The sequence below is a fragment of the Pseudonaja textilis genome, chromosome 18, assembly GCF_049901715.1.
Source record: "Pseudonaja textilis isolate UNSWEBS1 chromosome 18, rPseTex1.2, whole genome shotgun sequence".
Classification (NCBI taxonomy): domain Eukaryota; kingdom Metazoa; phylum Chordata; class Lepidosauria; order Squamata; family Elapidae; genus Pseudonaja; species Pseudonaja textilis.
Window position 1 is genome coordinate 6,365,578 of NC_142007.1, and position 26,364 is coordinate 6,391,941.

The 26,364-nt window shown below is 53.8% G+C and overlaps 1 protein-coding gene across 7 annotated transcripts; it reads right to left on the reverse strand.

Annotated features, from left to right (window-relative positions):
• Nucleotides 1–1,140: 1,140 nt before the first annotated feature.
• Nucleotides 1,141–25,580, reverse strand: PLEKHM2 (pleckstrin homology and RUN domain containing M2). Of its 7 annotated transcripts, none has more exons than XM_026715888.2 (20): nt 25,328–25,580; nt 18,640–18,746; nt 17,840–17,949; nt 17,158–17,257; nt 15,975–16,062; nt 15,544–15,730; nt 14,376–14,435; nt 11,088–11,316; nt 9,459–10,175; nt 7,658–7,727; nt 7,376–7,466; nt 7,170–7,234; nt 6,881–6,969; nt 5,888–6,020; nt 5,047–5,231; nt 3,646–3,711; nt 3,401–3,560; nt 3,075–3,254; nt 2,481–2,597; nt 1,141–2,360 (listed from the first exon to the last, which is right to left on the reverse strand). In XM_026715888.2, the coding sequence occupies exons 1-20, from the start codon at nt 25,388–25,390 to the stop codon at nt 2,223–2,225; spliced, it is 2,955 nt and encodes a 984-aa protein (XP_026571673.1). In that variant the 5' UTR covers nt 25,391–25,580; the 3' UTR covers nt 1,141–2,222. The 7 variants fall into 7 exon arrangements, with proteins under 7 accessions (XP_026571673.1, XP_087770912.1, XP_026571674.1 ...); XM_087914786.1 differs by having other exon boundaries at nt 3,075–3,242; nt 25,328–25,572; XM_026715889.2 differs by having other exon boundaries at nt 11,088–11,313; nt 25,328–25,564.
• Nucleotides 25,581–26,364: the final 784 nt, after the last annotated feature.

A 26,364-nucleotide genomic window follows, 5' to 3' on the forward strand; every position in this document is an offset into this window, starting at 1 on the left:
TCGAACTGATGGCAGAGGTCAGAGTTAGCCTGAAATACTGTATTTTAACCATTGGGAGGGAAGGAAGGAAGGAAGGGAGGGAAGGAAGGAAGGAAGGGAGGGAGGGAGGGAGGGAGGAAGGAAGGAAGGAAGGAAGGAAGGAAGGAAGGAAGGAAGATAGCAATAGCACTTAAGACTTGTATACCGCTTCACAGTGCTTTATGGCTCTCTCTAAGCGGTTTACAGAGTCAACGTCTTGCCCTCAACAATCGGGGTCCTCATTTTACCCAACTCGAAAGGATGGAAGGCTGAGTCAACCTTGAGCCGGTCAGGATCGAACTGATGGCAGAGGTCAGACTTAGCCTGAAATACTGTATTTTAACCATTGGGAAGGAAGGAAGGAAGGAAGGAGAGAGAGAGAGAGAGAGAATAGGAAGATAGTTGGGTCCTTGGTGCTGTCTGAGGTGGGTGGTTTCCTTGCAGATGTTTCATGACCCAACTAGGTAACATCATCAGGGCTGGAAGGAAGGAAGGAAGGAAGGAAGGAAGGAAGGAAGGAAGGAAGGAAGGAAGGAAGGAAGGAAGGAAGGAAGGAAAGGAAAGGAAAGGAAGGGAAGGGAAGGGAGGGAAGGAAGGAAGGAAGGAAGGGAAGGGAAGGAAGGAAGGAAGGAAGGAAGGAAGGAAGGAAGGAAGGGAAGGGAAGGGAAAGAAGGGAAGGAAGGAAGGAAGGAAGGGAAGGGAAGGAAGGAAGGTAGATAGCAGTAGCACTTAAGACTTGTATACCGCTTCACAGTGCTTTATGGCTCTCTCTAAGCGGTTTACAGAGTCAACGTCTTGCCCTCCACAATCGGGGTCCTCATTTTACCGACCTCGTCATGATGGAAGATCTTGGACACTGGATCTGGGCCAGGCATCTCTGCATGGCATGGCTGGAGGAAGCGGGATCTGAGGAACTGAGAGCCCTGAGAGCAAGAGGCTGAAAAACGTCGGGTCTTTGGAAGCCAGGGACTTCCTGGAGAAGCTCCTACTCATCTCGAGAGCTCGGGGACAAGCGAGGCCCGGGCCAAGCAGGCCGAGCCGGCGGGGAGTCTCGGGCGCCGGAGGAAGCCTCGGGGTGGCACAAAGGGAGGCAGGCGCTGAGCAGGCAGGCAGGCGCCCAAGTGCTGTGTATCGCCAAGTTGCCTTTATTGGAAGGGCTGGCCAGGTGGATCCAGGCCCACTGGGCCACAGAGGCCTCCCCCTGGAAAAAGGCCCCTGTGGGAACACATACAGTACATTAGCAAGTCTCTCGTTCGTTAAAATTAGAGTTTAAAAATAAGAAAAGCTTTAAAAAAAAAAAACCAAAACAAAAAAACCCAGGCAACTACAACTACTCCTAGGCCGATCGTTTGAAAACTGCAACTAGAACCCAGACCCAAAGGGGTTTTTTTTTGGGGGGGGGTGTGAGATCTGTCTGTGCGCAGAAAGCCCTGTGCGCTGTTGCCGCCCCCTCCCAGCCCCCGAGCAGAAGGACCCTCAACTCCAAGCAGTGGGAGCCACTCTCCCCCCCTCAGGCCAGCTGCCCAATCCCCCCACCAGGGGCTCTGCTGCCAGGGGGCGGGGCGAGAGGAGGGGCAGCCCTGGCGGCTCCTTCCTAGCTCAGTGTGGGTCGGCGGGGGGCATGGAGGGGGCCATGACAGGTAGCACAGAAGCTGAGAAGGGCGAACAGGGACCAGGAAGGGGAGCAAGTCTGGCGGCCGGCCTTGAACCAAAGGAACACATGCGGGGGGCAGGAGGGGGGGCGGGGAAGAGAGGGGTCGCAGGGTGGGCTCTAGCATCTAAAAGACGGACAGCGACCAGCCTTCTGCAGAAGCCCCCTCCCCAATGGCGCCCTAAACCTCGCCATCCTTCTTCACGGCTACTCCGCCGTCCACCGGGCCCTCCCCGCCTGGGAGTGGCGGCCCAGAGATCCTCCTTCCCACTCCCGCTTGCACCCGGAGTCCCGACTGAGACACAACCCACCCGTGGCGCAAACAACTTGTCCTATAAACCACCAGCCCAACCGGTGCGCGAGGCGGAGCCAATAGCAGCGGTAGCAAAGAGACCCCGGGTTCCGGGGGAGGTTCATGGACTGTCCAAGCGAGCGAGGCCCATGCCCGCACCCCCCACCTCTGCCTCAGGTTTTCCCCCTCCCCTCCCCGGTTCGTGTGCGCCCGCCGTGCTTCCGCCTGGTGGGATCGGGCCGTTCTTCGTCTCCTGGGAGGCTAGCACCAGGGGTCCCGGGAGGCCCGGCCGCGGCACAGGCTGTCGCTGCGCTGCCACGTGCTGTGGATCAGGCTCAGCGCGTCCTCGCATTTCTTTCGGACGGAGCTACCCTCGAGGGGCTTGTGCAGGAGGTCCACCTGTCGACACAGCGGGGGGAAAAGGGAGTCATGAAGTGTGTGTGTGTGTGTGTGAGACGGAGCTACTGGCCGCCTCCGTCTACAGAGCCAGGCCGCCTGCCTGCCGCAAGACCAGCCCACCTGGTAGGTGCTCTTCCACACAGCGTCCAGCGCCAGCAGGAACCGCTCCAGCTCTGCAGGGCAGCTGAAATAGAGGACCCACGGCGGCACGTAATGCTTCTGATCCTGGGCAAACTCCTAAGGGGGTGGGAGAGGAACGCCACCTGAGACCCTGGTCCTCTTGACGCAGGAGGGCCAAGGGCCCAGGTGGTTTTCAGCAGGTTCTGACCAGTTCTGGAGAACCGGTAAACTGGAAATTTTGAGTCATTTGGAGAACCGGCCAATCGCACCTCTGACTGGCCCCGCCAATCCCATATCTCTTCTCCGCCTCCCATCGAGTCCCAGATGATCGGTTGGGTCTCCTTGGGTTGCCCTGCCCAGGAGAATGGAACTGGAAAGCAGGTTGGTGGGATGGAGTGGGAATGGGGATTTTGCAGTATCCTCCCCTGCCACGCCCACTGAACCGGAAGTAAAACGCTTTGAATCCCACCGTTGAATCCCAAGAGCCTCATTTAACAAGCTGCACCAGACGAGCCCCAGGCCTGGCAAACTTCCAGGGGAGCCCTGAGACCCAAAGCGGGCAAATGCTTCGCCTTCCTCTTCATGAAGACTGACCAGGAGACAATATTCCCAGCCGGGCTCCGTGGAGACGGAATCCACCTCCGCCAGCTCAGCAGTGGCCAGGGAGCGGAAGAAGCCGGTCTGGCAGTCCTCGTGGCAGGTGAAGAGTTTCTGCTCCGTCAGCACCAGGCAGCAGGGGACGCAGGGTGCGGGGGCCACGCCCTGGGGGATGACCTGGGTGAGAAGGAGGGCTAGACAACCTTTGGAGCTCCCAGAGGGCAAGCACAGGACCGCCCTTCCGGTCACCGGGCAGCATAGGAGCCGCGGGGACCGTCCCCACCCGTCTCCCCACTGGCCCCAATCCCACGGATGACCCTTACCCCTTCCGAGACCGCCTGGCATAAGTACTGCATCCAATCGGCCATCTCCTCTTCGTTTTCTGCGCTTAGCTCCAGGGAAGGACGCTCAGTCAAGATGACCTGGAAGGAGTGGGGCCGGTCCGTGGCGCTCGACCTTCGGCACCCGCCACATTGCTCTCCGCTGCAAGGGACAGAGTTCGCGGCAAATGAGACCGAGGGGGGCAGAGTCGGGGGTGGGCGGGGAGCCTGCCTTGTCTGGGACTCACCCCATATTGACAGACAGCAGCGGAGTGACGTCCGTCCGGTCTGGGAACTGGTACAAGATCCCGTTGCTGCAGAGGGAAGACGGAAACAGCTGCTGGGAAAGGTCCCCCCTCCCAGTCCAAAACAGGAGAGCTTCGAACGAGCACAGGTGAATATTGCCTTGCCAATGAAATGCTCTCTGCCCTCGGGAGGGTAGGACAGGCCCTCTTGTGCTGTCGCCAAGAACCACCAGAGTCCAGACCAAAGTAGCTCCGGGGTTATTACAGTTATAAAAGATGGTTATACGCCAGAAAAGCTGCAGCCAAGGCAAAGGAACGTTAAGAGCAACGGACAGAAAAGGGCATCACTCCAGAAATATCACACAACAAAGACACGGGTATCAGGGTGGTTTGGAATGCAACTATACCTTTTACAAGGAGACCTTTCGTATAGCATGACAGCAAACTCAAAAAAAAAAAAAAATGAGCCACAAGAGAAGTCATAGGTGATTAAAGATCAGAATAGAATAGAATAGAACAGAATAGAACAGAATAGATTAGAAGGCTGAGGAAGAAGCAAAATTTACCAAAGATCACAGAAAAACAGAAAACCTTAATGAACAAAGATCTCTTTGAATATGTTAGTAAAGCTATAAAAAAGGTCAAAATCAGGAAACGGCCTGGATCAGAGGTTTTTCTTAACAGATAATCAGAGTTGGAAGGGACCTTGTAGGTCATCTAGTCCAACCCCCTGCCCAAGCAGGAGACCCTACACCATTTCTGACAAAGGACAGTCCAATCTCTTCTTGAAAGCCTCCAGTGATGACGCTCCCACAACTTCTGAGGGCAACTTCTGTTCCATTGTCGGTTGATTGTTCTCACTGTCAGAAAGTTTCTCCTTATTTCCAGGTTGAATCTCTCCTTGTTCAGTTTCCATCCATTGTTCCTGGTCTGGCCTTTGGGTGCTTTGGGAAATAGCTTGACCCCCTTCCTCCTCTCTGGGGCTGCCCCCCTCAAATATTGGAACACTGCTGCTATCCTGTCTCCCCTGGTCCTTCTCTTCCCTAGACCAGCCAGGCCCAGTTCCTGCAACCGTTTTTCATTTACTAGTCTCTTTCTATAAACTCTTCAAAGACGAACTTCTGCAATCTTTGCCACAAGCGATCGACTTCTACACTTCTACAAGCTGGGAAGGGACCAGACAGTTGGAGTGAGGCTCATGACGGTATTCATGTCGCATACCTTTTCTATTTCTTCTTTCCTAGTTTCCCTTTCTATCTATTATATTTTCTCTTCTGGTTTTTACTTGGTTAAGAACGTCTTCAGTAACAATTCATAATAACGATAAAAAAAGAAAAGGAAAAAAAAAAGGAACCGGAGTCTAGCCAACCTTCCTTCTGGCCCCGGGGGCCACATCCTCCTCACCTGAGCACCACAAAGCAGGACCTCCAGATTTCTTTCCCCAGGTAATTGGTTCCTGCCTTGTAATGCAGCACACCTTCCTTGACGATGCAGTTTTCGGTGGACACGTAGTGAGACGAGGGTAGGCCGTCATCCAGGGGGTCTTCCCAGTGAACAAGGCCATAGAAGTGGACCACCACTTCCGAGATCTACCAAAGACAGGCAGCTGCTTAGCCAAGCTCTGAGCCCCCAAAGGAGCCCCCCCCCCCCAAGTGAGACAAGGCTGATGCATCCCTCAGAGGGAAGGCTGCCTGGAGTGGCTACAGCACGTAGTGTCAAGCCCAAAATTGACCTATGTGAATTTTGGATTCTGGGATTTTCAGGGGGAAGTTACAATATTTAATTTATTGGAAAGGCTATCCAATTTCCCAAGCGACTTGGGTAAATGGCTGGAAAGTAAAGGCTGATCGACTGGTGGGGAAATTCCATGAAAAAATATCCACACAAGCCCAAGCCGAATTCCGTGGGTGGCAAAGGAGAAGGTTAAAATGTGCATTGTGTGATTGTGTTTAACCTAATTTCAATCTTTGGTGTATTTTAGGTCGTTGCAGGGGTTTCTTTTCAAATGAGGGAGGGCAGCCTGTCAAGCCCGAAATTGACATATGGGTAGTCATTTTAGTTCAGCTTAGAATATATTCGAAGCACATAGATCGTTTTCTGGATTTGAATTTCTGCTGCAAAACCTGACACAGTTGCCTCTTGAAAAAGGAAGCACTTTTAGGACAACCACAACCTGGAGGACTGAGAATCTCCACAGACATCTCCTCTGCGCTTCGAAGGGAGGAAAGGCAGGAGAAAGACGCACCTCTCGCTTCGATTCCTGAGCCACAAATTTGGCCAGCGCCAGTTTCTCCATGGTGGCGTCCGTCAGGATACTGGGGTACGGTGGCTCACGGCAGCCTTTGATCATGGCGGACTTCAGACAGGTCAGGAAGAACCTTCGAGGAGAGGGGAATTAGGGGACCCGTGCCAAACTACCACAGGAGGGGGGCTGGATCGAGCACAGGGTTTAGTACAAGAGAGATGAATTGATCGCATTAACTGGAGGGTGGGGGGGAAGACACCCAATGATGAAAATTATTCCCCCCTACAAAGAACAACACTACTTATTGTTGGGGTGGGGGGTTATTATTTTATTATTGTTCTTTTTATTCTTTTTTTAAAAAAATGTATATGTTTTTATATCCTTGTAAGTCGCCTGAATCACCATGTGCGAGTAGGTGGCTATATAAAATTTTCTCAATAAATAGAAATAGCAGTGGCACTTAGACTTATATACTGCTTCACAGTGCTTTACACCCATCTCTCTAAGCAGTTTACAGAGTCAGCCTCTTGCCCCCAACAATCTGGGTCCTCGTTTTATCCACCTCGGAAGGATGGAAGGCTGAGTCGACCTTGAGCCAACGAGAATTGAACTGCTGGCAGTGAGCAGTTAGCTTGAAATGCTGCATTCTAATAACTGCGCCACCACGGCTCTTGTAGCAATAGCACTTAAATTTATATACCGCTTCACAGTGCTTTATAGCCCTCTCTAAGCGGTTTACAGAGTCAGCCTCTCGCCCCCAAACAGTCTGGGTCCTCCTTTTAACCACCTCAGCAGGACGGTAGGCTGAGTCAACCTGGGGAGATTTGAACTGCCAAATTAGAGGCAGCCGGCAGTCAGCAGAAGTAGCCTGCAGTACTGCCCTCTAACCACGGCGCCACCTCGGCATACGAGTCAGCATTCTCTGGGCAGCATCCTTCTCCATCCCCGCAGCTGTTACCAGGGGAGACGAAGCCCACCCACAGCCTAACTTACTCAGTCAGGGTAGTGTCCGCCGTGTCCAGCAGGAACTGTTTCCGACGGTTGGTGCAGACCAAAGTAACCGTTTGCTGATCCAGACCCACCTGCCGGGGAAAGCAAAGGCCACTTGGAGGGGAAGGCTCAGCCCCTGCCAAGATAGGGGCGAGCCTCCCCGCCTTCCCTCCCGGGCCTGGGAATTTAAGGCCGCTGCTCTTGCCCGGGGAAGAAGCCTTCCAAAGGGATGCCCCCCGCCCCCCGTGCCCGCAGAGCCCACTCACCCACCCAGCCGTCCTCCGCAACTCACAGAGATGTAGTCCAGCTCATTATAAGACACAGCCTCCTCCACCAAGTAGGGCTTCTCAGCCGCTCCTGGCGAGGGGGAAAGCAAGGCGCAGAGTCAGCTGCACAGCCAGGGGCCCAGGCCTTGCCCCAAGGGGGTTCTTCCGTTCTGGGCGGTGCTCGGAGGCAGGCGGCTATCGAGGGAGCCTTCTACGGGGGGGGGGTGGTTACCTTTTCGGATGAGGTACATGTAACAGTCGGTCAGCAGCAGGTAAAGGAGCTGAAGATTCCCTTCCATGTGCCCTGTGCTCATCCGGATCATCTGTTGGGGAGAGAGGCCGCCGTTACTACTCCGTTACTTCCCGCGTCCGCAGCAGAGAGGCGAGAAGAGCGTCTCCTTAGATCTGAAGAGCTCTGGTTCCCTTCTGAAGCCTCTAACCCTCGCCAGGAGCGGGGGGTGAGGGAAGGGCGGGGGGTGGGGAAAGGGGCTCCCTTCTGGGCACGTAGACCTACCCGGAAGAGCTGCTCCTCGTTCTCGCGAAAGACGTGGATCATCAAGAGAAGCAAGTGATTGTTGTCTACCCTGCAGGGAGGAGAAGGCCCAGCTGAGGGTCAGGAGGGAGAGCCGGCTGGCCGGCCCCCCTGCCCCCACCCATCGTGAGGAGGCTTTCTCCAAGGAAGGAGACATGGAACTGCAGGAATCACCAGGAAGGAGAAAGCAGGGTCGGTTTTGGACATCCCTTTACGTTCATGAAACGCAAGGAGTAGTAAAGGAGTAAATATTGGTAGCTCGGGGTTGAAATCCGGGGGTCCTTGGTGTTGCTGTGGTTCTCTGGCAGAGGTTTCATTACCCAAAGGAGCAATAGCCCTTAGACTTATCTACCGCTTCACGGTGCTTTTACAGCCCTCTCTAAGCTCTTTCAGAGTCAGCCTCTTGCCCCCAACAATCTGGGTCCTCATTTAACTGACCTCAGAAGGATGGAAGGCTGAGTAGGCCTTGAGCCAGTCAGGATCGAACTGCTGGCAGTCGGCAGAATTAGCCTGCAACACCACATTTTAACCACTGGGCCACCGTGGCTCTTAACACTAGCACTTCAGACTCGTAGGCTGCATCACAGACCTCTCTAAGCAGTTTACAGCCTCTGGCCCCCAACAATCTGGGTCCTCGTTTTACCAACCTTAGAAGGATGGAAGGCTGAGTCAACCTTGAGCTAGCCGGTCAGGATTAAACTGGTGGCATTGGGCAGAGTTAGCCTGCAATACTGCATTGTAACCACAGGGTGGGAGGGAGGGAAGATAGCAATAGTTCTTAGACTTATATACCGCTTCACGGTGCTTTTACAGCCCTCTCTAAGCAGGTTACAGAGCCAGCCTATTGTTCCTCAAACGATCTGGGTCCTCGTTTTACCGATCTCAGAAAGACGGGAGGCTGAGGCAACCTTGAGCCTGGTGAGACTCAAACGGCCAAACTGCAGTCAGCAGAAGTAGCCTGCAGGACGGCACTCTAACCAACCGCGCCACCACGGCTCATAAGCTACATCATCGGTATCAGACGGATGACGCTAGCACCGGTGATGTTCCCTGATTTGGGTAACGAAACGTCTGCAAGAAAACCAGCGAGCTCAGAAAGCATCTCAAGACGAGGACTTGGCAAGTGATGGGTGAGGAAGACGGGAGGAGGAGGAGGGGGGAGGATTGCCCCGAAAAGCCTAACAGTTTCTCGGCATACGCCGGTCGAGATGCCGCCACCATTAGTGCAGAGTCCCAACTTCTGCTGCCAACTGGATGCCAGGAGCAGGCTGGCTCAACCCCGGAGCTGACCTGGGGGAAACCATCTTGGAACGTCAAGTGTTACCCCACCGGAGCGAAGGACGGGGGCGGGGGTGAGGTTAGAGATAGCTGGGGTTTTGCAGCCAAAATAAAATACTTTCTCGAGACTTTCTCCTGGGGACCAAGGACGTTCTCACACCTGGCCGAGAGGAGTGAGGTCACCAGACCAGCGGAGGCTGGCAGCGATTGGGCCACGGGACTGATTGTTTGGGGTGGAGCGGAAAACTTCTTACTTTTAATTGGGTGCAAAAAATCAAAGGGGCCCTTCGGAGTCGGTTTTTCACCAGACAGGGGCCACAATATGATATTTCCAATAAGGCTGTTCTTTGAGGAATTCACCTGCCTCGGGGTTATTGCTTGCAGCGGATTTATTACTTGGTACCCTGACACAGGCTGCGATTCCCCCCGTCCTCACCTGGGAAGAGGGGTGGGCTGAGCACCGCCATCTCTCAGTTGGGGGCCAAAGGGAGGAACCAGCCCTTACCTGAACTCGGAGGGATGGGCAGCCTCCGACGGGCTGCCCTGCCCCTCCTCCACCCCAGAGTCCTCGGCGCTGCTCGGGGAAGGGCTCGCCCGATCCTCCTTCAGCCTGTTGAGGGCCGCCACACTGGCCATCGCCACGGCTTCTCCCGGCGAGCTGGCTACGGCTGGCCCAGCAGCCTCCCCGTCTCCTCCTCCTCCTCCTCCTTCTTCCGCTTGTCCAGGAGCTTCAGGGCCACCAGGAACATGTGGCGGTTCACCATGCCCTGCAGGGTCATGGTGGCCACCACCTGTTGCAGGAGTGTTTGGACTCTCGACGGTAAAGCGGTAGAAGTCCATGGGGGCCGGCAGCCCCTGACCAAAGCCGCCAAGGGATGGCCCTTCCGAAGGGGGCTCCCCTGGCAAGCCGGTCCGAAAGGACTGGTCCGGGGGCTCCAGGGGGCGGCTCCACCCGTCCGTCGCTTCCAGCGAGTCGATCACCTTGCTGAGGGCCTGCCCCACCCGCTCCATGGCCGTGTCCTTCATTTCGGGGATCTGGAGCCCCAGTTGGCAGAGGGCTGGCGCCTCAGTGCTGACCGCAAGGCCGGACTCTGGGGTGGTCCACGGCTGCCCGGCCTCCTTGCCCACAGCCTGGTCCCCAGCGGGAGCCGGGAGGGAGGGGACAGCGGCCTCTTCCGGCTTCACTTTCTTCTTCTTGTTTGTTTTCTTCTTTTTAGCCAGCCTGTCAAGAGAAGACAAGAGGGGCAAGTGGCGCACCAGGGAACAGCTGTTAGCCGGGTGGAGGGCAGGCTTGCTTGGGGCTCAAGGACAGGTGGACGTCTGGCCCCACTCGGGGGTCTCGAGCTGGACGGGGTCCGGGAGGCCAATGAGCCGACTTCTTGCAACTTTAGTGGCAGGCTGTGCTGACCCAGCTCCCCAAATACAACAAAACCCTCTGACACGAACTCAAAAAGATTCCTTTTATTAGGAGTGCCAGCAGCTCCGCAAAAAGTCTCTCTCGCAGGCTCACAAGTCTGTCCGGCTGGAAGACGAATAGTTGTCTGCCACCCTTATTCATCTCCGCCCGCTGCCTTTTATCCCCAGAGCTAGAGTGGGGCTTCGCTAGTGGCGGTACCTATTCCTTCCCAAGGACCGGCCCATAGATTTCCACTGCTCTCCTCTCCACTGCCTTCTGCACATCCGCAGTCAGGCACTGGACCCGGCTGTTCCTCCTCTTCCTCATCAGCCACCTCCAGACCTGGGGGCTGCTTACTCTCCATCTGAGGGCTGACGGACGGCCCAGGCTGTGTCTCTTTCTCTCTCTCTCTCTTTGCCAGCTCCATTCCCTCTACCCCCTCAGAGCTCCCAGGTTGCCCCGATGCTGATCCTGACTGCCACGCCTCCTCCTCCTCCTCCTCCTCCTCCTCCTCTGATTTGGCTCTTAGAGGGGCCGGTGGCCGATAAGCCACAACACAGGCAAGCTGCTTTGGCCACTAGGAAGCAAAGGAGGGCTCCCCGATGCCCGGATGCAGGGAAACAATTCCTGGCACATCTCCCAGAGCAGAGAGGAGTGGTCCACAAGAGCCCCAGGCAGAAGCAAGAGACAGAGGGGGCCAAGGAATTGGGGAAGGCTTCCTTCCTTCCCTGCACCAACCTGATGACCTCCAGCTCCGTGCAGCTCTCAGACTGATCGGTGCCTTCGGGCACAAGGTCGGCCTTTAGCGAGGCAGCATGCACTGGGGTGCTCTCGGCAGACGATGGCCCTTCTGCCTTCCCGTCGAAAGGGTTGTAGCGCTGGGTGGGGCTCTTGGCCGAAGCGCGGCTGCTGTTCACCTCGGAGGCCACGGAACGCGGGCAGCTGAGCGTATCGGTCAGGTCTCCTTCTGGAAGGAAGGAAGGGAGGGAGGAAAGAAGGGAGGGAGGGAGGGGAATGAATGAATAAAAGAGGGAGAGAGGAAAGGACGGGATAGGATGGATGGATGGAAGGATGGAAGGAGAGAGAGGGAGGGAAGGAAAGAAAGGAAGGAGAATGGAGGGAGGGAAGGATTTGATGGATGGGTGGGAGGAAGGAAGGAAGGGATATGATGGATGGATGGATGGAAGGAAGGAAGGAAAGAGAGAAGGAAAGAAAGCAAGGAGGGAGGGAAGGAAGTCAGCTGTCTCTCCCTGTTCCCAAGAGCAGCAGTGTAACTCTTTGGCACACTTTGCTCAAGAAATTCAAGGATTCTGACAGCTGGCACAGGAGAAGGAAGACCAGTTCCTTCAGGTCCTCACAGAATTCCGACTCCTACAATCCTTGCGGCCTGCACAGAGCTGCAACTTAACAGCTACTGGGCTGGGAATTCTACCCTGGCTTCACACACTGTGACATCTTGGCACTTTGTTCCACGAAGAAGAGGACGACATCCTCCCCACCTGGACCCATTGGGGGAGGGGGGGTCCTGATCTCTGTTGAACCCTCACAGAGATGTAGCCCTGCAGACAAGCAGGAGGTTGCCCACCTCCGGAGCAGCCCCTTTCGGCTGCATGGAGACCGGGGAACGGACGGTGGTGCATCTTGGTCAGTTTTACGAGTGGGGAAGCATCTGGGGTAGGGGGGAGTCAAGAGACAGGCTGTGCTAATCCTTCAATTATTCCATTACAAAATTTCTCTCCCTCCAACCAGGAAGCCTGCCTTCAACCAGGAATTGCAGGAGACGACACAACCACTTTAAGTCTCCGTGGAGATTTTCAGTCATCCCAGATCGTGGTTGTCCCAACGCAGAGCGGAAGGAGCTTCTCGGGTGAAAAGCGAGACGTCTTCAGAGAAAAACCAGGAAGTCCAGTTGTCTCCTGAAAATGCAGCTTTGGCACAACCACGACCTGCAGGACGGAGAACCTCCATAGACCTTTTGCTCTGCCCTTTGGGGTCAACGCCCTCTGAATGGGGTGGGGGTAGAAACGGATTTCCTGGAAGAATAATTGCAGACTACAGGAACCACTTGCACCACTCAGGGGATTCCTGAGGGCACAGATAAACCTCCAAGTGGCCTCATCGCCTCTCTAAAAGGATGCAAACGATCAGCGGTCTGCAAGGAACGTAAATCTGTCCCTTGCCCACCATCCAGTCAAGAGCTGAAGAAGCTTCTTGGGCGAGAAGCAAAACATCTTCAAAGACTGAATAGAAGAAAGCCGAGTGGCCTCTTGAGAGAAAAAAAGAACCTTTGGGACAACTAGTTTCACTTACCCCGGCTTTCATTTGGTGGCCGCTCTCCAAGTTCCCTTTGCAGGCTGAGGGAGCAGGACAGTGGTGGGTTTCAAAATTTTTTTTTACCACCGGTTCTGTGGGTGTGGCTTGGTTGGCACCCTTTGCGCATGGACGCGCAGAGGGTTTGCTACTGACTTTCTCCTGCAATCCTGCACTCTGTGTCTTCAACAGAAGCGGCTGAGCTTCAAAACCAGGAAATAAAGTATAGAGCTGGGGTGGGTGGGAGGGCCCAGCAGCTGATCGTCAGAGCGAACCGGTTCGCTCACACCTGATCGTCGGAGTGAACAGTCAGTTTGCTCACAGATGATCGTCGGAACTACCAGTTAGCACACAGATGATCATAGAAGCGAACCAGTCCGCTCACAGATGATCACAGAAGCGAACCAGTCCGCTCACAGATGATCGTCGGAGCTACCAGTTAGCACACAGATGATCATAGAAGCGAACCAGTCCGCTCACAGATGATCGTCGGAGCTACCAGTTAGCACACAGATGATCATAGAAGCGAACCAGTCCGCTCACAGATGATCGTCGGAACTACCAGTTAGCACACAGATGATCATAGAAGCGAACCAGTCATAGAAGCGAACCAGTCCGCTCACAGATGATCATAGAAGCGAACCAGTCCGCTCACAGATGATCGTCGGAGCTACCAGTTCGCTCATAGATGATCACTGGAGTGAACCGCTTCGCTCACAGATGATCGTTGGAGAGAACTTGTTCACTCACAGATGATCGTCGGACCTACCGGTTTGCTCACAGGTGATCGTCGGAGCTACCAGTTCGCTCACAGATGATCATTGGAGCCAACCGGTTCACAGATGATCGTCAGAGCTACCAGTTCACTCACAGATGATCGTCGGAGCTACCAGTTCGCTCATAGATGATCACTGGAGTGAACCGCTCCACAGATGATCGTTGGAGAGAACTTGTTCACTCACAGATGATCGTCGGAGCTACCAGTTCGCTCACAGATGATCATTGGAGCTACCGGTTCGATAGAACCAACCCAAACCAGTAGAATACCACCAGTGGAGCAGGAACTTATTTTAACAGTGAAAGGAGCAGCAGACAGAGTTAGAAGCCTAGAGTCCCTCACCCCCGCCCCCTCCATCTTAAGGGGCATGGCAGGGCAAGAGCTGAGAGAGGTAAGGACAGAGAAAGGGCTGCAGCAGCTGCCACCATCACTAGCAGGACCCTGCTTGGAAAGAGAGGCTGCTGGCAGAAGCATCTGTGGCCACAAAATCAGGTGGTTTAATGTCCGTTCCCTGATAACACCTCTCCCCTCCTCCCCTCCCCCATGCACTGATAGGAGAGAGAAAGAGGTTAGGAGGAGACTGCTGGCACCAACACAGAAGCGCTCCTCGGAAGCTTGTTAATTTGCAAACCAGAAAGACCGATGTTTCATGCTGGGAGATGGAAGCTACAGAAGTACAGGAGGTGGTTAGGCGCCCAGAAGGGCCTGGAGAACAGCTTAGGCTGTGGAACTGGGCAGCAGATGCCCCGGGTTCAGGAGCCCATTTAAGCTGGCAAGAGCCTGCCACCGAAACGCCTGGTGGTCTGGCTGCTGGGCCCCTCAGGCACCGGGCCGGCGTTAAGAGACCTGTGGCCCAGCATGCAGGAAGCTCTGGGGCAGAGGGGGCGGGGGGGCGGGAAAGGAGGAGGGGGCCGGAAAACCAGGCGAGCTGGTCCCACCTTCCCATGCTGTGGTAGGCATGGACGGCACTGCAGGAAAGACTTCTCCAAAATCATAATCTATAAAACGAGGGATAAAAAGGAGGGTTAGAAATGAAAGGAATCTGGAGGGAAGGAGGGTGGGTGGAACGGAGACATGGAATACCCTCTCGGAGATCATGAGCGACGGGGAAAAGTGGGGAGGGGGGAATTGGAGCAGGACAAGGGCAGGGCAGGGACCCTTTCTCAGCTCAGGCTGCAGGCAGGGGTGGGCTTCAGAAATTTCAGCAATGGTTTTTCTGCCCGGTTGCTGGGTAGGCATGGCCTCCTGCACCAAGTTGTGGGGGGATGTTTTCATCCTCCTCCCCGGACTCCCGAGGCTTTCCTCGAGCCTCTGGGAGGGCAAAAACAGCCTCCCCTCAGGATCCGGAGACTCTCCAGAGGCCGGAAACGGGCCTGTTTGGGAGGCCCATTTTTCACCCTCCCTGAGGGGAGGGATGGGCAGGACCAGCCAGAAGTGGGATTTATGGGTCCGCCGAACTCCGCAGGCTCTTAGCTAGAGGATCGCCCGAACCCGTGCAAACTTGTAGCAGCCCACCGCTGGCTGGGCTCAGTTCTGGGCCCGTTATCTTGGAAGTTTTTTTTTTTTTTTAAACCCAGGGAATTATCAGGAAGGTGCCAGCCTGCCACAGGGCCTTCCTCTTTTATGTCTGTGCTGGCTTTCCGTTTACAGGGATTCCTTTTGAGGAGCAGTGTCAGCGTCAGACTGCGGCTGGGGAAGGGAAGGGCCGATCCAGGCCAAGCGGCCCTCGAGGACAATCAAAAATCACGCTGAGGGTATGGAACAAGGGAGGCAAGATCTGCAATGGGGCAGCCCAGGGGTATCTCCAAATACTGGCCCACCACACAGGTGACGGAGGGCTGCTCAGCACCCCCAGGCCTTGCCTCAGGTTCCCTGAAGGGAGAGGCTGCAGACGGGAGTTTGAGGCTTGACGGAGCAACTCCACCGGCCAATGAAGAACCGCCCCTTGGCTCCATCCGGACCCTCCGTTCCTTTAGCCTTGCCCCCAGGCAGGCAGGGTAGCCTGATCAGAACCCCCAGCCCCAGGCGGCGCTCTGCGGAGTCAGGACGTCCGTATGCCATCCTGTGCCTCCTGCCCACGCCCCCACGCCCACCCCGGCCCCTTACCCTCGCTGGAGGGGGCGATGGCACTGTCATCCCACTCTAGGTTGGTGGACGTCACCGAGTTGAAGGAGTTGAGGGAGAGGCTGTCTGACCCGTGGACGGAGCTGGGCAGGCGGTCCTCAAAGTCCAGCAGGTACTGGGGCTTGTAGTAATCTGGCATGTATGGGGCCAAGTCCAGGTAAGGGGCGTCCTGGAAATGCAGGAGGGGTTGAGGTGGAACTGCCGCTCGCCCACCCAAGCAATCCCTTTGCCCACCGTTCTTTTGCTTCAGGAGTTTGGACCGTCGGTTGGGAAGAATTTTTTTTTAAAAAAGCCTTTGGACATAAGTGGGAAATCCACTGGAAGGGCCGGCAGGTGGGCGTGGGATGGGCCCCAGCCCGATGGGAGGAGGAAATGGGAAGGCTGGCTGCTCCAGCAGGCCAGAGTCTGCTCACCAAGTCCAGGTCAAATCGGATAAACTCCAGGCCGGCCACCAAGGTGAGGAAGAGTGTCAGGTGGTCGTGGCTGCAGACCAGGGCATTTCTGTGGGGTGGAAAAGCCGGAGCTCAGGATTCACCCAGGGCCTTCCTGGCGAAGACGGCAACCCGGAATGGCTCCTCCCAAACTGCTGCCTCACCGCTGGGAAGAGGCCGGCCCATTTGACGGGCGCCGGGTCCAGAGGGACCTTCCCCCCACTCACACCTTGGAGGCAGGAGCTCTTCTGCAACGGTAAACCCTCCAGCCCCTGCTCTTGCACCGAGTTGCAGCCTTCGGAACAAACTGCTGCCTTTGGACTCCTTGCAGTGTGAGGAATGCCCCGACAGTGCAATTTGGGAAGAGGCAACCGAGAGGGAGGGAGAGAAAGAGAGAGGAGGGGGGAAAAGAGAGGGAGGGAGAGAGGGGGGGAGAGAGGGAGGGAGGCAAAGAGACAGGGCGAGAAAGAGAGAGGAGGGAGGGAAAAAGAGAGGGAGAGAGGGAGAGAAAGAGAGGGAGAGGAAGAGAGGGGGGAGGGAGGAAGAGAAAGAGAGCTAGAGAGAGAGGGAGAGAGAGAGAGATGGAGGGAGAAAGAGATGGAGGGAGAGAGAGAAAGGGAGAGGGAGAGAGAGAGGGAGGGAGAGAAAAGACAGAGAGAGAGAGAGGAGGGAGGGAAAAAGAGAGGGAGAGGGAGAGAAAGAGAGCTAGAGAGAGAGGGGGGAGGGAGGGAAGGAGAGAAAGAGAGCTAGAGAGAGAGGGAGAGAGAGAGAGATGGAGGGAGAGAGAGAAAGGGAGAGGGAGAGAGAGGGAGGAAGAGAAAGAAAGAGAGGGAGCGAGAGGGAGGCAAAGAGACAGGGCGAGAAAGAGAGAGGAGGGAGGGAAAAAGAGAGGGAGAGAGGGAGGGAGGGAGAGAGCTAGAGAGAGAGGGAGAGGGAGGGAGGGAGAGAGACAGGGAAGGAGAGGGAGAGAGAGGGAGGGAAGGAGAGAAAGAGAGCTAGAGAGGAGGGAGAGGGAGGGAGAGAGAGGGAGGCAAAGAGACAGGGCGAGAAAGAGAGAAAAAAAGAGAGGGAGGGAAGGAGAGAAAGAGAGCTAGAGAGAGAGGGAGAGGGAGGGAGATCCTTTCCCTCCCCTCCACTTCCCACGGGGCCGGCCCAGCTGACTCACCTGACATAATGCTTCTGCAGCAGCGGCAGGTTCTCCTGGAAGAGGCGGAGGTAGCTCTCCAGAGAGTTCTCGTTCAGGGCCAGGTACAGCCAGGCTCGGCCTGCAAGAGGGAGAGATGGCCTTGCAGGACCTGCTGGCTGCCAGGGACCCACCCAAAGGAAGGCTGCTCTGATGCCCGAGGCCCCCGGGGGGCAGGTAGTCGGAGGGGCCTCGCAACCCCCTCGGGGGCCAGGCTGATTCTTCTGGGGGCTTGTCCAGCTATCAGCCCAAAGCAGGGAGCCATCGACTGTTTCCATGAAAATAAGCCCCAGCTGGAAAATAAGCCCTAAGCATGATTTTTCCAGGATGCTCATAATATAAGCCCTGTCCCGAAAATAAGGCCCAGTTAAGATTATCAGCCAGATGGAGGCATTTGGGACCTTATTTCCCCGAAATTAAGACCTGACCAGAAAATAAGCCCCAATGTGGCTTTTGGAGCAAAAATTAATATAAGACCTGGTCTTATTTTGCGGGGGGAAACACAGTAGCTCCCAGCCTTCTCACTGGAAGGATTGGGAGCTCAGAAACGTCACTAAGAAACAAGTCGCAGATCCTCAGGGTCAATACCCCATGGGGCCTGGTGCCCTCCGGTGACATGGGCTGCCCAAACCGAGCTGGCCAAAGCTGCATGGTTGAGACTTACTGCGCCCCAAATTGGTGGTCACGTGCTCCAGCAGTTCAATCTGTTCAATGGCCTCTCGGCGGGTGAAGTGGACCACCAAGACCCAGTAGCCCGAAGGAAGGTCTTGCAGCCTGTCGAAGAGAAGGAAAATGGCGGAGCGCGTTCCTTCAGAGCAAAAGCTGCCTATCCACCCACCCATTCCCCCTTGCTTCCTCCAGGGGGCAGACTCGGACAGGGAGAAGGTTGGGGAGGAACATGGGCCAGTCCTGGAGTCTGGGGAAGGCTCTGACGAGGGCTCTGCATCAGAGGCAGAGATGGGGCTAGGGCCATCTGACGGTTATCAGCTGCCTTCAGAGTTAGACATCAGTGGGGAAGAAGAACAGCTGGAGCCTGTTCCCAGTGTGCGCATGTGCAGAGCTGCCAGGAGAAGGGAAGTTAAGGAACAAGGGCCGACTTGGGAGTAAAGGCACAGGTGGACGATGAATGATCCCTCCCATAGGGAATAAAGAGGAGTGAAAGGGGAGTGGGGTTTTGCAGGAGACAATTAGTTCGATTCGTTAGGGTGAAGATTTGTTCCTGACTTCTTGCCAAGTATTGTCTGCTACAGAATGGCGTTTGGAAGATACCGGCCTGGCAACTCTCACAGCCTGATAAAGGTCTGCTTAATCGGGAAATCTCATGAAAGATTGTTTGCTGGAACTTTGCTGGAGAGGAATTCCCTTTAGCCTAAATAAAAGGGGCTTTATCAGGACAAGGAGCCTGCTCCATGATCTTGGGAAGCCTGGGTCAGAACAAGCGAGGCCCACGCCGAGGCCCCTTACCCGTAAAGCAAGGCGTGGTCCAGGTGTTCACAGAGACGCTGCAGGACCGTGTCGTGGTTCCTGATGGCGGGGGTCTCGTCCTCGCAGGCGGCAAAGTAGCTCTGCAGCTGGAGAGATGAGCACATCTGGTGAGGGAGCCACCAACCACGCACTGCCTGGCTGCGATCTACGCAACCCCCCCTTTTCGGGGTTCCAGGAGTGATCAGCGGAAAAAGGCGTTTCCCGTCGCCTCTCTGCTTAGGGTTGTTTAAGGGAAGTCCGCCTACCTTCGGTTCTGGCTGCAAGGCCCAATAAAAGGCCTAGTCCACCTCGACCAAAGCAGAACCGATGCCCACGGGATGCTACAGGTAGTCCTCGACTTACAACAGTTTGTTTAGTGATCATTCAAAGTTACAACGGCACTGGAAAAAGTAACTTACGGCCGGGCTTTCACACTGATGACCGCTATAGCATCCCCATGGTCATGAGATTAAAATCCAGATGCTTGGCAACTGACCCATATTTATGACGGTCGTAGTGTCCCCAGGTCACAGGATCCCCATCTGACAAGCAACGGGGAAGCCAGATTCGCTTAACAACAGTTTGACTAATTTAACAACTTAATAACTGTGGCAAAAAAGAGGGGAGAAAAATCACTTAACAAATGTTTCATTTAGCAACAGACATTTTGGGCTCCGTTGTGGTCATAAATCGAGGACTCCCTGTGATTTTGTGCCAGCGCATGTAATGGAGCAACTCTCTCAAAAGCACGGCGGGGTTTTGTCCTAAAATGCAGTGGGGTACGAGCAAGTAGGATTTCTATGGGTCAGGATTGGGAGGAATGGCAGCGGAAGAGTCGAAGGGCTGAATGAACCGACAGGGCTGGGCCTCCGCTTCTTCTGGAGACCGGCTGCATTCGTCTCTCAACCTCGATTCTGATCTCTTGCAGGCACCTGAAGCGGCTCCTGGAGAGGCACTTTCCGCTTCCAGCAATCCCTGGGCAGGAGGGCTTGGGGAGGCACGGACATTTTGGGAGGGGGATAGCAAGAAGCGAAGTGCGTTTCAGAAAGAGGGTGGGTTTTCTGGAAGAAAAGCAGCTGCCCTTTTCGCTTGAAGGCTGGTCTCCTAAATGGATTGGAAGAAGGAGAAGTCACCGATTTCGAGAATGGGAACGGAGCCTCCAATCCTGCTCAGGTTAGTCATCTGCTGCTAGCGCATTTTCTCTGGCCAGAACAAGAGAAAGTCGGGCCAACTTTCCAAAGCCCTGACTATTAGGTACACAGCCAACCCCATGAAAGCAACAGCACTTAAGACTTAGGTAGCACTGCGCAGCACTTCACGGCCCTCTCTAAGCGGTTTCACAGAGTCAGCCTCTTGCCCCCGACAATCTGGGTCCTTGTTTTACCGACCTCAGGATGGAAGGCTGAATTGTCCTTGAACTGGTCAGGATCGAACTGATGGCAGTGGGCAGAGTTAGCCTGCAATACCACATTCTAACCACTGGGAGGGAGGAAGCAATAGCCCTTAGACTTATATACCACTTCACAGGGCTTCACGGCCTTCTCTAAGCGGTTTCACAGAGTCAGCCTCTTGTCCACGACAATCTGGGTCTTCATTTTACCGACCTCGGGAGGATGGAAGCCTGACTCAACCTTGACTCAATCAGGATCGAACTGCCGAATTGCTGGCAGCCGGCAGTCAGCAGAAGTAGCCTGCAGTACTGCACTCTTAACCACTGCGCCACCGTGGCAGATTCAGATCCATCTTAGCATCAGCAGAACCGGCTCTGGGACCAACAACTCAGTGGCTGCCCAAGGATAAGGCTGCACAACAGACTGACCCCACAACTAGGAAAGGGAGGAGAAACCCCAAAAGCCAAGCCCGGCTCATTAGCCTGCCCAGCAAAAAAGACCCGCTTGAGGAGACAGGGAAGAGAACACACAACTCGCTGACCCTGCGCAACGCCACTTTCGGAGCAGGTAAACATTGCTTGCAGAAGTGCAAGCGCCCACCCTGAAGAGGAGACCCCTCCTCCTGCTCAGCCAGGATAGGGGAATCTTGAGGGCCCTCCTGAGGTTGCCCATAAGGACCCCCTGCTTGGATGCTGCTGCCTCCAGACAGCTCCTCCTCCTTCCAGCTGAACTCCACCTTGTGCAGGGAACAAGGAGAGCTGCTTCCCAGGGCCACCATTCCCAGCCACACCTTTACCTGTCTTGGCTGGGCCCGAGAAGGAGCGGCAGCCAAGCCTGATGGTGCCTCAGCTCCGGAGAGAATCACAGGGGTGCCCGGGGGCAGAAGAGCAGCTGGGCTCTCCAAGAAGGCACACCTCAAACGGCGCTGGCACAAAAGGGCTCAGCCACCCTCATCCCTCTCTAGCTGCTGGGGGAGGGGGCCGGACTCTGCTCCTGCCTGTCAAACAGCATCTCTGGGGCTGCAAGGCTGACAGGGCAAGAGAGGCAGCGCCTTCCGAGACAACAGCCCGGAAGCCAGCAGTGGCACACGGGTCCCGCTAGTCCTCACAACAGAAAGCAATCCAGGGGTTGCAGAGCTTAAACACGCAATGACGAACATCCTCTTCATTGAGGAAACTCCAGGAAGATCACCCGTTTGCTGCTCTCTGTGGCTCTCGCCCACGTCTGACAGTGATTGTGTTGTTGTTAGTTGTGATGTCGTGTCCGACCCATTGCGACCCCCATGGACAACGTTCCTCCAGGCCTTCCTCCGGAGTCCACTGAAGCTCACCCCAACTGTTTCAGTGACTCCATCTTGCCACATCCTTCTCTGCTGTCCCCTTCTTCTTCTATTGCCCTCCATCGTTCCCAGCATTCGGCTCTTTTCCTTCCTTCTCATGAGGTGGCCAAAGTCTTTGAGTTTCCTCTTCAGGATCCGGCCTTCTCAAGAGCAGACAGGGTTGGTCTCCTCTAGGACTGACCGGTTGGATGGCCTTGCAGTCCAAGGGACTCGCGGGAGTCTTCTCCAGCACTATAGTTCAAAGGCCTCCGTTCTTTGGCGCTCAGCCTTCCTTCTGGTCCAACTCACACAGCCATACATTGCAACTGGGAAAGCCATAGCCTTGGCCTCCCAAGTTGGACCGCCTCCCAAAAGTTTTCTCAGGTGTCCAACTTGGGAGGCCGCTGCATAGAGCCGAGGGGCGCTAATCACTGGCAGTGATTAGCATCCCTCAGTTCTACGCAGCGGCCTCCCAAGTTGGACACCTGAGAAAATTTGTGGCAGGCAGGACCTCTGGAATTCATGTTCCATCCATTTTCTTACCCAAAATGGCAAGGCCTGAAACAGGAGCAAAAGGTGAGAGCCGTACAGATTCAGATCCATCTTAGCGTCAGCAAAACCGGACCAACAACTCAGTGGATGCCCAAGGATAAGGATGCACAACAGGCTGACCCCACAACCAGCAGTAGAAGGGTCTTACCAGCCATCTCCCTGGTTCACCTTGGCTGGCAGACTGGCCACCCTATTGTGGCTATCAGGAAAAGTGGCTTAGCAGACGAAGCCAGAGATCACGCGCCCACTCTACGAAGCCGGCTGTATGAAATCTCTTTGAGGGGCAAAACAAACAGGCAAATGCCCAAATTTAGCTTCTATGGGACAAGCGTAGCTGGGAATGGGCTCCCGAGGGGGAGGGGAGGAGTCTAATTGGATTTTAGGCCACAGAATACCCAGAGCCTCCCTTCTCTGTGTGATTTTGTGGGAACACCCTGTGGCGATTTGGCAGCTGGAGAAATGTGGGTTTATACCCCAGACAGAAGGACTGGAAAAAGGTGGCAGAAGGGGGGTAGATTCAGCTACAGGGATCCCAGCGTCGGCTGATTCTGCTGCTGGTCGCCTTACCATCCACTGGCCACCACTGGTCCAGGAAGAAGATAAAAATAAAGGTATCAGCCTAATATGTTGTCTGTTCTGAATTTTTACTTTTCAGAGGGTTTCCCCACCACCATCAATTTTACCTGCCGGTGGATTATTTCTTTCAGCCTTCTGCTACGATTGGTTTTGGTTGCCGAAGGGCCAAATTTATGCAATCACTTCAAAACCTGCATCGTGAATTGCTAAGAGACGGCTAAACACCGAACACATCAAATAAATGAACATAAATTAGCAGTAACCGCCGTTAATGCAATCAGTCAAAGAAATCTGTCAAGGCATCCGGTCCACTTGGGGAAACACGATTAGCTGCACTGCTGAAGCTGGACTGGGAGAAACGCAACACAACCAATTTTTGGAGGACTCCAGATGGGGCTGGACCTTGACTTACAACAGTTCACTTAGTGACCATTTGAAGTTACAACAGCACTGAAAAAAGCGACCTACGACCACCTTTCACACTGATGACCGTCCACAAGCATCCACAAGGTCACGTGATTTACATTCAGATGCTCGACAACCGGTTCATTTTTATGACGGTCACGGTGTTCCTTGGATCATGTGATCATACTTTGCGATCTTCCGTCAACGGGGAAAGCCACTTAACAACCGTGTTACTAATTTCACAACCGCATCAATCCACTTAAACAAAGGCGGCAAGAAAAGTCGTAAAACGGGCCGAAGCTCACTTAACGCATTTCTCACTCAGCAACATAAATTCCAGGCTCCACTGTAGGGCACAAGTCGAGGACCGCCTGTAGTGTAATCTCAGAGGCGACACAGCAAAGCACAACCCTCTTTCCTGAACTTTTGGGTTAGTATTTATGCTGTATTTATGCTGTATTTAACTTTTGGGTTAGTATTTATGATGCAATGCAAAAGCACCCAGAAACAACAACTTGCGGGACCAGTCCTGGGAACTTATCAAGCAACTATTTCAGACAGGGAATTTCAATGTGAAGAAAAGCCAAACCGGCTTAGTAGGTGATGCTTCCGCGAGCTTTTTAATTTCTTTCACCTGCTCTGTATAAAAATGACATTATAGACATTGCCTGGGTTTTCAATGCACAAAGGAGCAGTTATGGACCCTTTCATTTTTCTGAATGGGAGAGGGGAATCGGCGGGGCATCCACCGAAGGCGAAGGGAAGCTGCCAAGGCTGAGCTTAGGCAAGCCAGAGGCCTCGCCACAGCCGGCCTGGCCGAAGCCGCAAAAGCCAAGGGAGAGAGAAGCCAGGAAAAGGATGAACTGAGAAAGGTGGATGACATCAGCGCAGTCGCAATGAAGGATCCGGCGGTAAGAAAAGCAACTACAGCAATTACGAGAGCCTTAGTGATTAAGGCACCAGGCCAGAGAGCTTGGGAGCTGCGAGTTCGAGTCCTCGGCCTTAGCCTGGAAAGAAGCCTGGGTGCCTCTCCTTCTGCCCCGACTGACCACACAGGGTTGTTGTTGTGCTGATGGTAGTAGTGAAAAGAGGAGCGGCGGCGGGAGGAGGAGGAAGGTGTGTGTTAGATAGGTTGGCCACCTTGAAGACACAAAGATGGATAAAGATGATGATAACCTCCCTATGACAATTATTAAAAAACTCCCTGTGATGATAATGATGTAATGACAATAAGCTCCCTGTGATGATAATAATAATAACCTCCCTGTGATAACAATAACCTTACTATGATGATGAGGATGGTAATAATAACCTCCCTGTGATGATGATAATAATAAAAATAATAACCTCCCTAATAACCTCGTGATGACGATGGTGATGATAACAACCTCCCTGATAATAACCTTCCTCTAATAATAATAACCTCCTGATGATAATGATAAATAATGGTAATAATAATAACCACCTCCCTGATAATAACCTTCCTCTAATAACAATAACCTCCTGATAATGATAATGGTAATAATAATAACCACCTCCCTGATAATAACCTTTCTGTAATAATTATAATCTCATGATAATGGTAATAATAACCACCTCCCTGATAATCTTCCTGTAATAACAATAACCTCCTGATGATAATGATAAATAATGGTAATAATAACCACCTCCCTGATAACCTTCCTGTAATAACAATAACCTCCTGATGATAATGATAAATAATGGTAATAATAATAACCACCTCCCTGATAAACTTCCCGTAATAACAATAATAACCTCCTGATAATGGTAATGATTAATGATAATGATTAATGATGATAATAAAACAATATTATTAGATTATTAACAATAGCAATAACAAAATAATAATAATAATAATAATCATAACAATCTCCTGATAATGATAAATAATAATGGTAATAATAAATAAATAATGGTAATAACAATAACCTCCTGATAATGATAAATGATAATGATTAATGATGATAATAAATTATTATTATTATTATTAATAGCAACAATAACAAAATAATAATAATAATAATAATAATAATAATAATAATAATAATAATAATAATAATAATAATAATAATAATAGTAATAATATGCTGATGAAGATGAAAACCTCCCTGTGATATTTGGCTGACTAATTCTTAAACGATAGGCTGGATTTTCCCTGTAAAAACGGGAACAAGAGGTCCCTCCTCCTCCTGTCCTGTGGAAAGGCCTACCCTGTCAGGCCGGTTTTCACAGAGGGGCCTGGGGACCCCCCCTCGCTCCCCCGAGTCTGAGGGGGTCTGGGGGCCAGAGGGAGGGGGAGCCCCCCGCTCCCCCCCTCTGACCGGCTGCCGGGCCCACCCGAGGTGGGGGTGAGGGGGGGCGTTGCTAAGGGGGGCGTTGCTAGGGGGAGGGGGGGCGGGCAGCGGGGGGGGGGTTCGCCGCTGACCTTCTTGACGGAGAGCGAGATGTTCTCCAGGATGCGGTCCTTCAGCTGCGCGGGGGACTCCATGGCGGCGGCCCCGTCCTCTTCGGGGCTCCGGAGCCGCCTCCGTCGCCTCCGCCTCCGCCGTGGGCCCTCCGTGGTGGCGCTGCCGGGGCGGCGAGGGTCGCCTCAGGAGGGCGAACGAGCCGACCCCTCAACACCGCGGCCGCCGCCGCCGCCTCCTCCTCCTCTCGCCCCCCCCCGCCTCCTCGTGACCGCGCGAGGCAGGCCGGGAGATGTAGTCGCCGCCCGCGCGTGAGGACTGTTGGCGGCGGGCGCGGCCAGGCGCCGCAACTGCCGGCGGCCCCCGCGGGAGCGAGGCATCCCGGGAGTTGTAGTTCGGGCCCCCGCCCATTTTCTCCCGATGAATAGCTTCAGAAAAAACAGCCCTGCGAGGGAGACCCCACCACCACCACCACGGGTCCTCTGCAGCAAGAGGTAAGGACAAGGAGTCAAGCTCTTCTCCAAAGCCACCTGGAAGCAGGACAAGGAGCCATAAGGATGGAAACCTAGAAATAAGGAGAAATTTCCTGACGGGGAGGACAGTTAACCAGTGGAACTTCTGGCCACTAGAAGTTGTGGGCGCTTCCATCACTGGAGGCTTTTAAGAAGAGATTTCGCACAATAGTGGAAACAGATAAATATCCCTCAAAAAGGTAATGATGATTTAAAAAGTTCTTGACGGAAACGGAACATTATAAGATTTGGGATGTATGGTATGAGAGGCTAGAGGAGAAAATATTCCTAAAATTATTTAAAAATTGCAGGAAATGTATATATAAGAAATTACAGAAATGTAAATATAATTGGATAAACAGTAGAGAAATTTACTAGGAATTGAAAATGAAAATAAAGGTGTTACAATGTAAATAGAAAACAAGCTGACTCTGACCTACTGTCAAAAATGGAAATGTGGTGTAAATGTTTGGAAAATGTGTAATAAAGATATATGTTAAAAAGAGATTGGACGGCCATTTGTCTGAAATGGACTAGGGTCTCCT

Coding starts and splice junctions, on each gene's coding strand:
- PLEKHM2 (XM_026715888.2), bottom strand. CDS start 25,390: ATGGAGTCCCCCGCGCAGCTGAAGGACCGCATCCTGGAGAACATCTCG. Junction 16,063..17,157: donor CTGCAGAAGCATTATGTCAG/GTGAGTCAGCTG, acceptor TCCACCCCACAG/AAATGCCCTGGTCTGCAGCC. Junction 3,561..3,645: donor CTGCTGTCTGTCAATATGGG/GTGAGTCCCAGA, acceptor TGTCCCTTGCAG/CGGAGAGCAATGTGGCGGGT.